Source organism: Danio rerio, chromosome 25 (assembly GCF_052040795.2).
Source record: "Danio rerio strain M-AB ecotype USA chromosome 25, GRCz13ab, whole genome shotgun sequence".
In the NCBI taxonomy this organism is placed as follows: Eukaryota; Metazoa; Chordata; class Actinopteri; order Cypriniformes; family Danionidae; genus Danio; species Danio rerio.
In genome coordinates, this window is record NC_141045.1 from 17,527,615 (window position 1) to 17,543,960 (window position 16,346).

At 33.6% G+C, this 16,346-nt stretch overlaps 1 protein-coding gene across 15 annotated transcripts in view; it reads left to right on the top strand.

Annotated features, from left to right (window-relative positions):
• The window catches only part of mical2b (microtubule associated monooxygenase, calponin and LIM domain containing 2b), a 135,484-nt gene that overhangs the window by 115,904 nt on the left and 3,234 nt on the right, over positions 1-16,346 (top strand). For 14 of the 15 annotated variants that reach the window (XM_087311067.1, XM_087311074.1, NM_001271913.3 and 11 more), the window contains 3 exons: positions 1,153-1,246; positions 12,997-13,099; positions 13,171-13,244. In XM_087311067.1, the coding sequence (XP_087167193.1) occupies positions 1,153-1,246; positions 12,997-13,099; positions 13,171-13,244 (271 nt within the window). Of the gene's footprint in view, positions 1-1,152; positions 1,296-12,876; positions 13,100-13,170; positions 13,245-16,346 lie in introns of all 15 variants that reach the window. The other variant, XR_015525827.1, reaches the window with a different exon arrangement.

Consider the following 16,346-nt stretch of genomic DNA (forward strand, 5'->3'; position numbering starts at 1 on the left):
TCATCACAAATTTGACGTAACTCCTTTGGAACACCAAATCTTTTTAAAACACATACGATCACCCATTGCTTTGTAATATTGAAAATCAATTCAAATTCTGGATTTCATTAAGTTGAAAAAAAAATGTTTTTAAACAGTTACTTGAGTTTTGCTCAGCTTGAGGGGAGGGGGGTGGATTAATCTCACTATCAAATAAATGCTTTTCTCCAAATCATGCCAGTCAAAATGATGGGGACTCTTTAATTCAATACTTTTTGCAATCTTCGTTTGACCAGATAACAGCTCTAAATGACATAAAAATGCACAGTTGAAGTCAGAATTATTAGCCCCCCTTTGATTTTTTTTTCTTTTTTTAAATAATTCTCAAATGATGTTTAACAAAGCAAGGAATTTTTCACAGTATGTCTGATAATATTTTTTCTTCTGGAGAAAGTCTTATTTGCTTTACTTCAGCTAGAAAAAAAAAGTTATTCATTTTTTAAAAAACATTTTAAGGTCAAAATTATTAGCCCCTTTAAGCTCCTTTGTTTTTTTGAGTGTCTTCAGAACAAACCATCGTTATACAATAATTTGCCTAATTACCCTGACCCGCCTAGTAAACCTACTTAACCTAGTTAAGCCTTTAAATGTCACTGTAAGCTGTATAGATGTGTCTTGAAAAATGTCTTATCAAATATTATTCACTGTCTTCTCTCTGTTAAACAGAAAGTGGGGGGAAATAAACAGGGGCTAATAATTCAGGAGGTTTAATAATTCTTACTTCAAATGATTTCTACTACTCTAGATATTTCACTCATAAGGCTACTGTGTATTGGAGAAGAATGTTTAGTTAATGAAACCCTCTTCCCTCCATTTTTCAGTTGATTTCACTGATTTTTTTTATTATTATTTTAAGAAGATAAAAGGGAAAAACAATACAAATGTAGTTTCTTCTTTGCTCATTTTAACTAAAAGGGTGCCAATAATTTTGACCGACAAGTACCTGATAGAAATTTTCATTAATAGTGAGATTTCAACCCCCACACCACATTTTCAATGAAAGGTTAAATTTTTGTACATTTCTTAAAGAAAGAAAAAAAAAGCTAAACAATACATCAGTACTTTTGACCATGATTGTCTCTAGTGTACTGAGGAGGTATGTGGTGTTGATAGGTGATCCAGAGACAGTTGGAGGAGGTGGAGGAGAAGCAGAGATCGCTGGAGGAGAAAGGTGTGGCTCTGGAGAAGGTTCTCCGAGGAGAAAACGGTACGATGCATTTTAACACATTAATACATCTGGAAATATTTTATTCAAAGTGACTCATTATCAGTCCTGCTGTCCTTACATGCCCCGTCTCCACCCACTCGCTCTGTGATGGTGATATGATTATTTAAAGAGGGTGTTATGACACTTATGAGTTTCATTTCAGTTGTTGACAGCTCCGAGAATGAAGTGCACAATGCCGGCAGCCCATGAACAATGTGAACGCTTCTCAATTTCACACACTAGAGGATATATATATATATATATATATATATATATATATATATATATATATATATATATATATATATATATATATATATAATATTTGAAAAAGTATAATATTTGAAAAAGAAGACATTTTATATGTACTATATATATGATGTTTTCTTTTTTAAATATTTCCCAAATTATATTTAACATAGCAAGGAATTTTCCACAGTATTTGCTATAATATTTTTTCTTTTGGAGAAAGTCTTATTTTGGTTTATTTTGGCTTGAATAAAAGTAGTTTTTAATAATTTATTTTTTGTCAATATTATAAGCCTCCTTAAGCAGTGTTTTTTTTGTCTTTTTTTTTTCAGATTGCTACCTTTTCTAACTTTGCACAGCTCCACAAAGCAAGCTAGACCCGTAACAATATATAAAATTAAATAGGACACCTTTAAAATTAATGAGGAGCCCGGAGTTTCATCTCCTATTTAAAAGAAAACAACAACATAGACGATTGACCAAAGAAATAACGTAAAGTCAAATTTATTTGACATTTTACTTTAAAGCAGACATAAAAATCTTGCGGAGATAAAGCCAAAATAACTTACAAAACACTTAAGAACTAAGTTTTAAACCTTCTTACCTGCACATACACCTGCACAACAAATTAAACGGCATTCATATCTCCCTATTAACCACAAAACATGAGAAAAATTAATAACACAAAAAGGCACTCTCTTCATTACATGTGTCTCTGTACATTGATCTCAATAATAGTCAGCACTTAGCATTAAATTCGACAGAATCGCCGAGCAAATACAGCATAAGTTTTCACAAATAAACCAAACAAGCCGGGAGAGGAGACTCTCCGAATGATCTTCCAGTCCAGTTTAAATGGACTTCACCAACACGCATGTTGGCACCTGAATCACTGCACCTGTGTGGTCATAATGAAACCTGTAGAAAGAAAAACTCACTACTTCAAATAAAAGAAATTTTCTTTTGTATTATTGTTTTAATAAATAAAAGAAAAATACATAAAACCGATTGTCTACAGAATAAACCGTTGTTATACAATGATTTGCCCTATTACCCTATAACTTGCCTAATTAACGTAGTTAAGCCTTTAAATGTCACTACAAACTGAATAGTATCTTGAATAATATCTGGTAAAATATAATGTACTGTCATCATGGCAAAGATAAAATGAATCAGTTATTAGAAATTAGTTATTAAAACATTTATTTTAGAAATGTGTAGAAAATCTGTTTCCATTAAACAGAAATTGTAGAAAAATATACAAACATATATTACATATATACATATAATATACAGGGGGGCTAATAATTCAGGAGGGCTAATGATTCTGACTTTAACTGTATATGTATGTATAAATATTATATATACTATTGCTTTGGTTTGACTACTGTCGCAGAGGAAGTCAACAGGGAGTGGCTTCATAGGGTGTCTCGGTATGGACTTCCTGTTAATCTTTTCAGATTTTAATACTGCACTGTAGTAATGTCCTGCAGTGTGACATAGCAAAAATAAAGAAAAAAATAACTCTTAACAATATAAAAATAGCGATTTCTCTTCATTGTTGGACACTTATAGTCATATTTTAGTGCTATGTATTTTATATGAAATCATGAAAACATTTTTTTTTTCTCCATAACTTGTCGGAGTTGGTGCACATTTACAACAATGAACAACCATATTTGTCAACTCTCCCATATTTTCTAAGTTTCTCCCATATTTTATCCTGCTATGATCTTGTTTAAGTATTTTCCCCAATACTGAGCCGATCTCAAATGTGATATGTGGTATGTGACAAGTGCCGTTCAAGAGAATTGTGCTTTTGCTTTATTTTGGCTTGAAAGCATGTTGAAATGAATATAAAAACATCTGCATTCACTTTCGTTCCATTAAAGCTGTGCGTCGATGGTAGCTCTGCCTATGCCACCCCTAAATAAGTGAATCTATATATTAGCGCTGAGTGACGAACGTGCTCTATACTGGTAAACACACAAATCAGCTTCTGTGCACACCATTTAAAGAGGAGTGAAAGTGGACACTTTAGGATTTGGGTGTGTGTTTAAACAGACAAATACACTCAATAATATATAAACATGTCCCCCCTGTGTGTTTTATTTTAAACACAACTAATTTCCTCTTAAATGAGCATAAACGGTCACTAAAGTAATCTAATGCTTTCATTGACCCATAGATCTGCATATTCTCAAAGTGACACCTCTGTTATCAAACAAAACAAAATGAGAGATTCATTTGCTGCTCTTCGCTAGATAACTACAGTAACTTTAAACTTTAAAAACAGAATGAGAGAGATTTTATAACTTGATGTAATTTCTGAATAGCCGATTGATTTTAATAGAGGAACCCTTTTATTTTATTGTCAATATTTTCTAATGTTTGCTGTGTATTGAAGCTTATCGTTGTCATGTATTTTTACACCCCAATGTTGACTGTTATGAAGACGACAAATATATAATGGAAAAAAAGCTGTTATGATTGATATGATGAATATACAATGTGGGGACGCAGTGGCGCAGTAGATAGTGCTGTCCCCTCACAGCAAGAAGGTCGCTGATTCGAACCTCGGCTCAGTTGGCGTTCTTGTGTGGAGTTTGTTTGTTCTCCTTGCTTTTGCGTGGGTTTCCCCCATATTTCTTGCTCCGGTTTTCCCCACAGTCCAAAGACATGTGGCACAGATGAATTGGGTAGGCTAAATTGTCCGTTGTGTGTGTGTGTGTGTGTGTGTGTGTGTGTGTGTGTGTGTGTGTGTGTGTGTGTGTGTGTGTGTGTGTGTGTGTGTGTGTGTGTGTGTGTGTGCGTGTGTGTATGTATGGGTGTGGATGTGTGTGTGTGGATGTTTCCCAGAGATGGGTTGCAGCTGGAAGGGCATCCGCTGTGTAAAAAACATGCTGGATAAGTTGGCGGTTCATTCGGCTGTGGCGACCCGGGATTAATAAAGGGACTAAGCCGACAAGAAAATGAATGAATGAATATACAATGTCACATCACTAACCCCTAAGTAGGGTTAGTTTTTATATTATTATTTTTATGTTATTTATTTTGTTTTATTTATTTTTGGCCTTGTATGTATTGTAAGTCTAGTGTTATAGTCAATAAAAGATTTTGAACCCTGTCGTGACATTAATAATAAATCAAACTAACCTCTGGATCCATATGGCATGTGCACAAAGACGACCTGCGAAAATACGCTGCTTGCCTTATTGTTGGACTTTTTTTTTTTAAGAGGGGGAAAATTAGAGATTCAAATAATAGTGATTTGCATTGGAACTAAATGGCCATTTAGAGTCGAAATGATGTTGAAATGACTGGAGAGGTAATGGCTTCTGTAAATAGGCAGAGAAAGGGAAAAGTGCCTCCGAAATGAGCTGAAAATGTGATGTTTCATTATTTTGCTGAATGTTGATCTACGTGGGGATTATTACAGGCAACAAGTCGTTCCGATGAGAAAAAAAAGCCAAATCGCAGCAGCCTTTTAACATACTGCATAATGAGTTTATAATCATATTTTGAAAGCCCTAAGCTCTAATTATAAAGACTGTAAATTGAATTTTAACATCTCCTAGAAATCCACTTCCCCGGTTTCCAAGTAGAAATTCCTCTTTTGACGAACAACATCATAAAAACACATTGTTCTGTATAAACAAACCAAATGAAACGACTTGCAAATGCAGCAACACAATTTTACTCCTATCTGAAGCCTTCTGTAGTAGTAAAGTTAAACGAATAGTTCAACCCCCAAAAAACTAAATTGCTGTTTACATTTAGAAGATGTAGGTGACATCTTTCTTTCTAGGTTTAATTGTTAATTTTTTGCTGAAACTGTGGCATTTGGTGATTCATAAAAACCTTTGGGAGTAAAACACAAAGCAACACTAATTAATAGCCATGGCTCCTGATGATAAGCTGAGGTCTTAAGATTTGAAATAATCAGTCTGTGCAAAAAAATAAACATTATTTACAGCGTTATTACCTTTAGTTCACAGCTTCGCCAAACAGCTCTTACAACAGCCTTAAATGTGTGCCATTGTGGATTCACAAATATGATTTTTTACACTCATTTAAAGCCCGATTTATACTTCAGCATCAAGTGATTGCTCCTTTATGTCCAACAGCATTAGGATCATACTTCTGCATTCTGTGTTGCTACTTCTCAAAAATAACATTTTAAATAGCTAAAATAACACTTCTGAAATTTAGTAAGCAATTAGTAGCTCACATCCATTCAGGGAAAAAAGAGGCGGGCACTTATATGAGGCCGATAACATTGAACGCGCTTTTGCATTCTGAAAACGCGAAAAAGAAGTGTGGTGCGCTTTTTACAGTATATCGCTAGGCAATGACGGAATCGGCTGGGTATTATTTGTGATTCCTTTCCTCTCCCCAACAGAGGCAGTTACAGTAATTAGATGTTTCTATCATAAATCCAGTAAATACAGATAAATAATAAAACTCAATAAATAAAAAAGCACACACAGAAAATACTAATAGTAAAAAAAAATGTAATAAATTGATACAAAATAGAGTGCAATAATAAAAATACATAAGTCATTCAAGTAATTTAATAATTACACTTTTACCGTGCGTCTAACCACAGTGATCTTGTTCATGCTCCAAGGTTGTGCGAAGACTATGCCGTGCACTATTATTGCAGAAGTATAAATTGGTCTTAATACTTATTTGCTGCATACATGTAAAAACAAACTAACAAACAAAAAATCAACACCATATGAGGCCGATCACACTGAACGAGCTTTTACCTTCCAAAAACTTGAGTTGCACCACACTGCTTTTGTTGTTGACAAGAAAAAAAGAGGCAGGTGCACTTTGTTACTAGGCATCAACTGAACCAGCTGCGTAATGTGCACGAGCGTTGCTGTTGATATTGTTATAATTGTAATATTTAATAATAGTGTGATATTTAAGATCTGTAAAGTCATACAGCTCTGGATAACTTGAAACAGCGACCAAAAGTCTCCAAAGTTGTCTTGACAACACAAACATTGCTGTCACATCAACAAACACCCTGCCTATGCTTTCATTTGATTGGAGAATGAAAAAGACGTGACTGACGTAACGCCCTTTTTCTGCTCAGAGTTGACTTTTTTTTTTAAAGTCAAGTACCTTACAGAATGTGTTGAGCTTGCCAAAATAACATAAATCTTCTATTGCTAACAGTGTGAATTTCAACTAGGATGCAAAAAGAGTTGTAACTTTCCGCAGCAAGATCATCTTAAAGCAGGTTGCATACTGTATGCACCATACCACGATGCGCCACAGTGCCATGCAAACATAGATTTCTATCAGGGTACGCACACCGGCGACGCAAGTTGGTGCCTATCTATGACTAAGGACAATGTTCATGTTTTTGCCGCGCCATCTAAATAGTTTCATTTTAAATAACATGTGAATGTATTTGTCCATGTTTACTTCCAATTGTCATGTGTATGGCGCTTCCGGTGTGCGACCCCCTTTAAGGATGAAGTCTGCTTTTGCTTTTTGGATCAGTGATTGCAGGAAAAAGACCATTACACTTAATGTCAACATTATCTGTACAAAAGCTAAAAAGCTTTATGAACCTTTTGCTGACAGCGATCAATGTTTGCGCCTGACAACAAGTTTTAGTCTTTGGATTCTATAATACTAGACTCATTTTTCTACGAAAGTTTGAACTTTGAAAGTGTTTAAACAAGAGAGAAAATTGTAAAAATGTTAATGCCTGTCTGAGAAAAGTGTATGAAGTGTGTAGTGAGGGGTTTTACAGCCTTAAAACATCTATAAAAATTGTAAAAAATAAAGCTGACTACTTCACGGATTTCACCTATCGCAGGTTATTTTTAGAATGTTACTCCCACGATAAACGAGGGAGCACTGTATACACATCAATGCAAAACAAAAGTTTGTGCTATGGGATTCAACTCTTGTAAAACACTCATGCCACTGGCCTCAATCCACTTCCATGGCTCTCTGCCCTACTTACTCTCATCCTTACTACCAAGCTGACCAATAACAGATCTTGGGCTCTGCGTCGTTGCGAGGTGTAGTTTAATTTTTTTGAGAGTGTTAAATCAGGGTATGGTGAAGGCTGTGTGAAGACTAGGCTGTAGACTCATTGCAGAAGTATAAATTGGCCTTAATACTAATTTGCTGCATTCATGTAAAAACAAACTAACAAACAAAAAATCAACACCCTATCAGATTTTTTGTCCATAAATACACTGAGCCACATCTAAATGGGCTTTAACATCAGCTATAGGGCTGGGCGATATAACAAAAATAATCATCTCACATCCTGATAGTGACATACAGTATATATTTGGTATAGGACCCTTTCTGTAAATTCAAGCTGTTAATAGTTTAGATTGACCACATAGATAAAGGACTATTTTTGTTTACATTTAAAGTGTTTACTTTTAAAAATGGAATTATTCAAATCATGTGAGCATATTTTTCTCTTTATTTATATCTTCAGGGCAAATGTTTAATAAAAAATGTAGAAATATAAAATAAATATTAATAAAACACTTCTCAAAAACTAACGATTACAGGTCCAACATAAAAAAAGACTGTTTTTTGTAATCAATGTACTTTAAGATTGCAACTACCTCACTTTCATATTCATGTTTCTGTCAATGTATTTTGTGTCACCATGATATAAATGATAGAGCATAAATGATATGAAATGATAGACTTTTTTTGATTTTGTCCATGTGATATATATGGTCATATTGCACAGCCCTAATCATATACATATATCCAATATCTGGACCTATGACCTGCATTTAAACCCATTTTTCCTATTCCCCTGGACATTCCAAAACATCACATGCCACAACTGGCATTCGAATAAAAACCATTTGAAATATATATTCAAATATTCTGCAGCAGACGTGCATGTATGCCCTCACCTATTTGAGCTAGAAAAAGTATATTCTGGTAAGAGACTGCACGCATAAAGAAAGATGCTTTCAACCTCTGCCCTGTGAAATGAATAAAAAACACCTTTGCAAATCAAAGCTACATTATATTTCTTCGAAAGAGGTGATAACTTTGCTGTGATGTGCAGACATAACACGTGCAATCTCCCTGTCTTTTGTTGATATTTTCAAATTCACATTTAGATCTATACAAACTGCAGATAAAATAAGCTAAACATTAAGATTTTTATCCATTCAGTCAAATTTTGCACCAGTCATCCATGGCAGCTTTTAACATCTATCGTAAATTATACAAATAAATGTAATAACATGGCTTTTCAAAATCAAAATGCAAACCATCAGGACTAAAATAAATGGATATGATCAAAAGATGATCTGTGCCTTTGGAAAATCATATTGTAAAGTAGGACTGCACGATGGTGTTGTTGAGTGACGGTATAACGTTTCCCTTGAAAAACACAATTTTTATTAGCTATGATCTTTAAAGCATTTGTTTTATTTAATGATATTAAAATAAGTAAATTTTATTTATTAGATCTAATTAATTCCAATCCAGACAAAAAAAAAAAAAAGTGGCGACCATTTAGGGCTCCATCATACACCCAGTGTAATAAGGTGCTAGGCGTGTATGAAGTGATTTGTTGCTATTTTCAAAAGGGCGCAGATTTCGTTTTCACGTTTTGCGGCAAGTTGTTTAAATAGCAAATCCATGTGGACTCCATGGTTGTGCTGGTCTGAAAATGAGGTGTGTTAAGTAGGATTGTTGGCGCATTGCTATTTTGAGACAACTTAAATAGCCTGTGCCATTGACAGACTAAAAGCTGGTATAAAGTCCAGTGCAGAGTTTTTGTAATTTAAAGAGTGCGTTAGTAATGTCCCATGTGGGTCCAAAACGCGTACACAAAGCTTAATACACACAGGATGTACAGCAATACACAAATATCTTTACCTATGTAAATTGAAATATGTATATTTACTGTATTAAAGGATTAAAATGTTACAAAAATAATTATTTTCTACATATATATTCAAAACATTTCCGTGCCACCTTTATATCAGGCGGTTTGAAATCCAGCTCTGTTGTAGTTTTTTAATTCATGACAATTTGCATTTGTATAATATATTAGTAGTAGTATTTATTAGCATTTTTAAGCATATTTAAATTTGTTTTAATAAAAACAAGTTTAATTTGCCCAACTGTCGGATTTTAGAGACGTATGCATTAACAAGTGTGTTTGGATATAACTTTACCTCACTTCATTATAATTGTTCATTTATTCATTTGCTGGAAATTGGAACTGAATTTATAGTTTTGAAACAGATTTTTGCCCTTAACAAGCAAAATACGAAATTAAATATTTAGGCTATTGGATGTCTTCAGTGGTGTTTCCTTACTCCATGAAGGTAAAGAAGTAAAGTAAAAAATTAAAGAGTCCAACTAGAGGAGGATTGTTCTGTATCCTCGCACAGATGTTCTGTTTAACTGTTTTCACTTTAGTGAAGCATTCAGTTTTTCCACTTATAAAGTTTTCAATGTAAATAGCAAATGCACTAGGACGCAATACTCCTAAAGGGATTGGAACGTGAGACTCTGAATGCTTTTGCGCCATGTGCTTTGCGCATAGATTAAAATAGAGCCCTTGGTCTTTAAAACATATGATTGAATGAAAACCTCAGCAGATTTTCTGACTCTGATTGGTTGTCGTCAATTTCTTTGGTTCACCTTTGGGCCTTTTCTAGCCAATAGCAAAAAAATACTTTTGGGGAGGATTAAGATGGTGTGGATTAAAGATGGTAAGTTGATGCTAAGATGGTAAAGATGCTAATTTTGACTTCATAAAAACTTCATAAAAGCTGTTAAATCATCAAGAGCAATGGTTTCAGCTAAAATTATTTTCTAATCTTCTACTATTATCGCGATAACGATTCTTTTTGATAATATATTGTGCATCCCTATTTTAAATAATGTTTAGACTGATTGTTTTCTTCATAAGACTTCAACATCAAGGCCTTGCTATTGAATTGCATTTTATGAATCACTAAGAACAACGGTTTCAGCTAAAAATCTCTGCTAAAAGAAAAAAAAAATCACCTTTTTTTAGGTGAACTCTTCCTTTTAGAATCGAAGTGCACTGCTTTAAGTGTGTTGTGCGACGTCTTATTCGTGACCTTGATTCGTCAAGGATGCAGGCGACACAGAAAACGTCTGTTTAGTGAGGTGGACAGCAAGAATACAGTGCGTCTTCTATCAGCAGACTTCATTGAGTTCTATTAATAACTGTACAGAGGACGGTCTTTTGTGACGCTGCACTTTGACCTGACAGAGTCCATTGTTGGCCTTGTTTACGTGTCTTTGTGTGGATAATTGTATTAAGATGAGGGGCTTCGGGGTGTGCTTTTTTCTCTTGAATAGGTTCTTTGTTATCTGACATTTGCGGCCTCCAAATGGATGGAGAGTTGGAGTATGTTGTAGACAATGCTCTGATACTGTCAGTGTGGGAGACTCCTACATTAAACAGACTATTAGCTAAATTATCAGAGGATTTGGTTTTCTTTTACTCAAAGATTATTATATTGGTTTTAATGAATCAAAAGTATTAAACTTGGATCTTACATTTAAAATATTTGAAAAATTAATGAGTATGGATGGAGTTTCAATAATCACAGAAGACATAGGGCTAAAAAAAAATTATTTTGCATTTGTTTTTCTGGCAGCTGGGTTGCCAAAAAAAGTAAAATAATGGTTGTTAAAATATAATAATTTACCTGTAAATAATGAACACTAAATTACAAAAATGTTCTTTACTTTATATTTCTGGTACATTTCTTTAATTTAACAGTCGTTATTTTCCCTCTTTTTTTTTTGGCAACCTAGCTGCCAAAAAAAAAATAAAAGTAAAATAACGGATTTTTTTTTTACAGTAAAGGCAAAATAGTTTTTTGTTTTTTTTTGTCATATGAATAAAATAAAATAAAATAAAATAATATTCACAACTAAAAATATTTATATTCCTATAATATATATATATATATATATATATATATATATATATATATATATATATATATATATATATATAATAAATTTTTTTATTTTTTTTGTTATTTTTGTTATTTTATAACAGTTATTAAATTGTGTGTTTAATTAAATTAAAATTATTGTATAATCAAAGCATAAGCTATATTGTTTTATTTTATTCGAGTCTGGTTTGTTTTAATATTTCAAATATCGGGTTGTCTATTCTGGCATTTAACTCGATGCTTATTTTATTGTAAAATTTATTTTATTTATTTAAATAGTATTATGTAATAAAATAACACAATGCACAAATTACTAAATATTACAATAAAAAATGTAAATATTTTGTTTAAAAGGATGTGGAAATGCTAGGATATAATTATTATTTAGTGCTGGGCAAAAGTTAATCGCATCCAAAATGTTTTTGACCATTTAAATGTTTGTACTATGTATCATGTATATATTAATACATGCGTATATTTAAGGAGATGTTTATTTATATTTAAATATAAAATAATAATATAAATATATGTATATAATACAAATTATACAGTTGAAGTCAGAATTATTTGCTCCCTGATTATTTTTTCCCCAATTTCTGTTTAACAGAGAGATTTATTCAACAAATTTCTAAACATAATAGTTTTAATAACTCCTTTCTAATAACTGATTTATTTTATCTTTGCCATGATGACAGTAAATAATATTTGACTAGATATTTTTCTAGACACTTCTATACAGCTTACAGTGACATTTAAAGGCCTAACTAGGTTAATTAGGGTAACTAGGCAGGTTAGGGTAATTAGGCAAATTATTGTATAATGATGGTTTGTTCTGTAGACTATCAAGAAAATATACAGCTTAAAGGGGTAATAATTTTGACCTCAAAATGTTTTTTTTTTAATTAAAACTGCTTTTATTCTAGCCCAAATAAAACAAATAAGACTTTCTCCAAAATAAAAAATACTATAGAAAATACTGTGAAAATTTCTTTGCTCTGTTGAACATCATTTGGGAAATATTTAAAAAAAGAAAATTCAAAGTGGGGCCAATGATTCTGACTTCAACTGTATATACATTTAAATATTAATGTAACAAAATTGTTTTGTGTAGTTTCTATGTATTTGTGTGTAACACACACACACACATTTATATCTGTGTGTGTGTATATATGTACAGCATGTGTATATATGTGTGTGTGTGTGTGTGTGTGTGTGTGTGTGTGTGTGTGTGTGTGTGTGTGTGTGTGTGTGTGTGTGTGTGTGTGTATATATATAAATATAATCTATATAATACACACACGCATATATTATGTCAAAACAAACCTTTATGTGGAATGCGGTTAATAGGAATTAATCTTTGCTAAGCACTATTAGTATTATTATATAGCTGTTTATCACTAGACTTAGAAGCTTGTTTATAAACTCATTCAATTCAAATGTGGCACAACATCACAGCACTGAGTAGTATCAGTCTGGTTCTAGCAGTTGTCAGTATTACTGTAGTAAATTTAGATTATTTTATGATTACAGGTGACGATGGCTCCACAGATGAGGCTGCGCTGCTGCAAACCTGGTTCAAACTGGTTCTGGAGAAGAACAAACTCTCTCGATACGAGTCTGAACTCATGATCTTGTAAGTACTGTGGCTCTTACAGAGCTTTTTCAATGCTTTTCTATACGTCTTACACATTATTTTCTCTGTAGTGCTCAGGAACTGGAGTTGGAGGACACTCAGAGTCGACTACAGCAAGACCTTAGACGGAGAATGGCCACTGAAGGTGAGTGTGTTATAATACATACACTACAGGGCAAACATTTCAACAGATAACTGATACATTTTTAAAGAAGTCCCTTATTCATGATTGCAATATGCTTAAAACAGTAATATTGAAATTGTTAAATTGTATTTATTTAAATCTTAATTTGTCAGCATTGTTTTACTTAAAACTAACTTTTCATTAAAACAAAAAATAGATATTGAAATATATTTCAATGTTAAGAAATTATAAATAACAGGAATAAATGACTCTTATATTTTATTATATTATATTATATAATTTAATATAGAAAATATATTACAGTATAAAACAATAAAGAGTTTGTTTTGAATTTAAAAAAGGTATTTGTAAGCTTTTATCTCACAATTTATACCTCCTTTCTTGCACCTGCTAGTTTTGTCTTACAATTTTTGACTTCTGAAGTTTGTCTCAATAAAAGTTTATTCGGAATTGCGAGTTCATAAAAATCTAATTTGTGAAAGGCCTATGAACTCAAAATTACAAGAGATGAGGAAAAAGTCAGAATTCCAAGATATAATCTCTGAGTGTAAGGATTGTCACAATTGTGAACATTTTAATTTAAAATGAAACATCACAATTGTTTCCTCCGGGTGCTCCGGCTTCCTCCAATCCAAACACATGCGCTATATGTGGATTGAATGAGTTAAATTGACTGTAGTGTATGTGTGAGTGTGGAAGTGTATGGGTATTTCCCAGTGTTGGGTTGTGACTGGAAGGGCATCTGTTGCATAAACGCATGCTGGATAAGTTGGCGGTTTATTCCACTGTGGCAACCCCAAACTAATTAAGGGACTAAGCCAAAAAGAAAATAAATTAATGAACATCACAATTGTAAGGTATAATCTCAATTCCAAAATATAAACTCTGTCTACACTAGAGACTACAATGGCTACGCTTACACTAATCCAGATAAATTAGAAAATGGTGTTTTTGTCAAAAAATGCTTCATGTCCACATTACCGTTTTCAGACGAAGCAGAGGGAGGAGTGGGCGTAGATAATAGAGTAGGGGAAAAAGAGAGGAGCGAACAACTGTCAGTTGGCTCATAAAATGAGAAACAACCACAATTTGTTATATCATTATAAACACAATCATGTTTATATAAACACTAAATGAGGCAGACTTCTCTCCTCCTCAATGCCTGGGTCTGAATGCAGACACAGTGGATAGCAGTGCGGCAGGTATCTTTCCCTATCTATTCCAACCATTAGCCCTGCCAGATTATCTGGAAGATTTTAAACAGGCGAACACAGCAGCACTGATAGGCAATATGTCTGAATGGTGACAAACTAAACTGATAAAAGACAAAGTCCGCCTTTCTCCAATTCTCGTACAGCTCTCCCGACAAAAATTCTTTCTCCAGGGTGAAAAACTCCAGGGTGTCTTAAACCTTATGCACAAATGCAATAAAAACAGTTGCAATGCTAATAGAAAAAAGAAAGAATTGTGTATTATCAACTCAGAATTGCAAGAAATAAAAGTATGTTTTGGGTGAAAATCTATCGAAGTCCCAGTTGTAAGATCTAAAGCTCAAAATATTGCAATAAAAAAAGTCAGAATCACAAGTAAGCTCACACTCACATTTGTAAAAAATTCCAGCTCCTGAATGAAAAAGGGCAGAATTTGATAACTTAGACTTCCATTTGAAAATATCACTGTTTTTACTGTATTTTGATCAAACAGTTTACATCTAATCCAACATAAGAGGAAATGTAATGTTTCCAAATATGAAAGCTGCCAATTAATCTACATTAATCATGAAAACAGTCCACATATACCAAATGTTCATTTACTGCGCTGCATGCAGGATGAGATAATTGCGTGTTGGAGTGCTCCCGTACAGTAATACGCTTGTGAACATGAATTGATATCTGTTGAAGAAGGTGATGGTGTCTTCATTTGCAAGTCAATGGTTGGTCTCTCAGCCTCCGGCAAACACACGTTTATTTTGGCTCGGCTCTCTGTGTACTGCAGAGACACATGCGGCGTTAAACCTGTGATGACAAAGAGGTGTTGTTGTGTAATGCTTGATTATAATGGCACGCTTATCAGACCATGCACTTGTCGATATTCAAACCTTGTTACGTGGTAAAAATGTTACATTGTTTTTGACTACCAGACCCATGTGGCGTTAAACCTGCAACAACACAGAAGTGTCATTGTGTAATGCTTAATTATAATGTTGCGCTTATCAGAGAACGCAATTGGTGAAATCCAATGATACAGTGGTGTCATTGTGTAATACTTGACTATAGTTTTGTGCTTATATGATGTTGCATCTTATAATTCCAATCCTTCTTACATGGCGAGTATGTTGTACCTATCAGACGACAAAATCAATGGTTCAAACCTTATGTGGTAAAAATAGTTCCAATAACTAATCAACGCAATTAATGAAATCCAATCCTTGTTGCTTGGTTTTAGAGTTCGAGTGACGTGGGACACTATACCTGCGACTATTCAGAGCTATCAATGTGTAATACTCTATTATTGTTTGGTTCTTTTCAGTTATTGCAATTGATAACATTGAATCCTCCTTACATGGCGAAAATGTTAAGTTGTTCTTGACTTCTGAACGCAAGCAAGGTTAAACCTGCAACAATACAGAGCTGTCATTGTGTTATGCTTGTTTATAATGTTGCGCTTATCAGACGACACAAGCAATTGATGAAATCTAATGTTATTTCAAGAGTTCACATTTAGCTGATGATTGATATTAAAGCTTATTTGGCATGCTGTCCCAAGAGAGAGCCCTGAGCTTATAAGATCCTCGAGCCCTGGGCTCCTTCCTGTTAGCAGGGCAAGGGGAAGTTTGAGCTGAGGTACAGGTAGATCTCGATGTACTCTCTCGACCTGTTAATGGCTAATGACAGTTTATAGGGATAGCTATACTGCTTACTATATAAGAGCTTGTCTATGGTGCCAATCTGGTTTGGTCAAGTTACTTATATCGTATGTTTTTGGACTGTGGGAGGAAACCTGGGGGAAACTCATGCGAGCATGGTGAGAACATGCAAACTCTGCACAGAAATGTCGACTGGTCCAGTAAGGACTTTTAAAAAGTGACATTCTTGCTGTAAG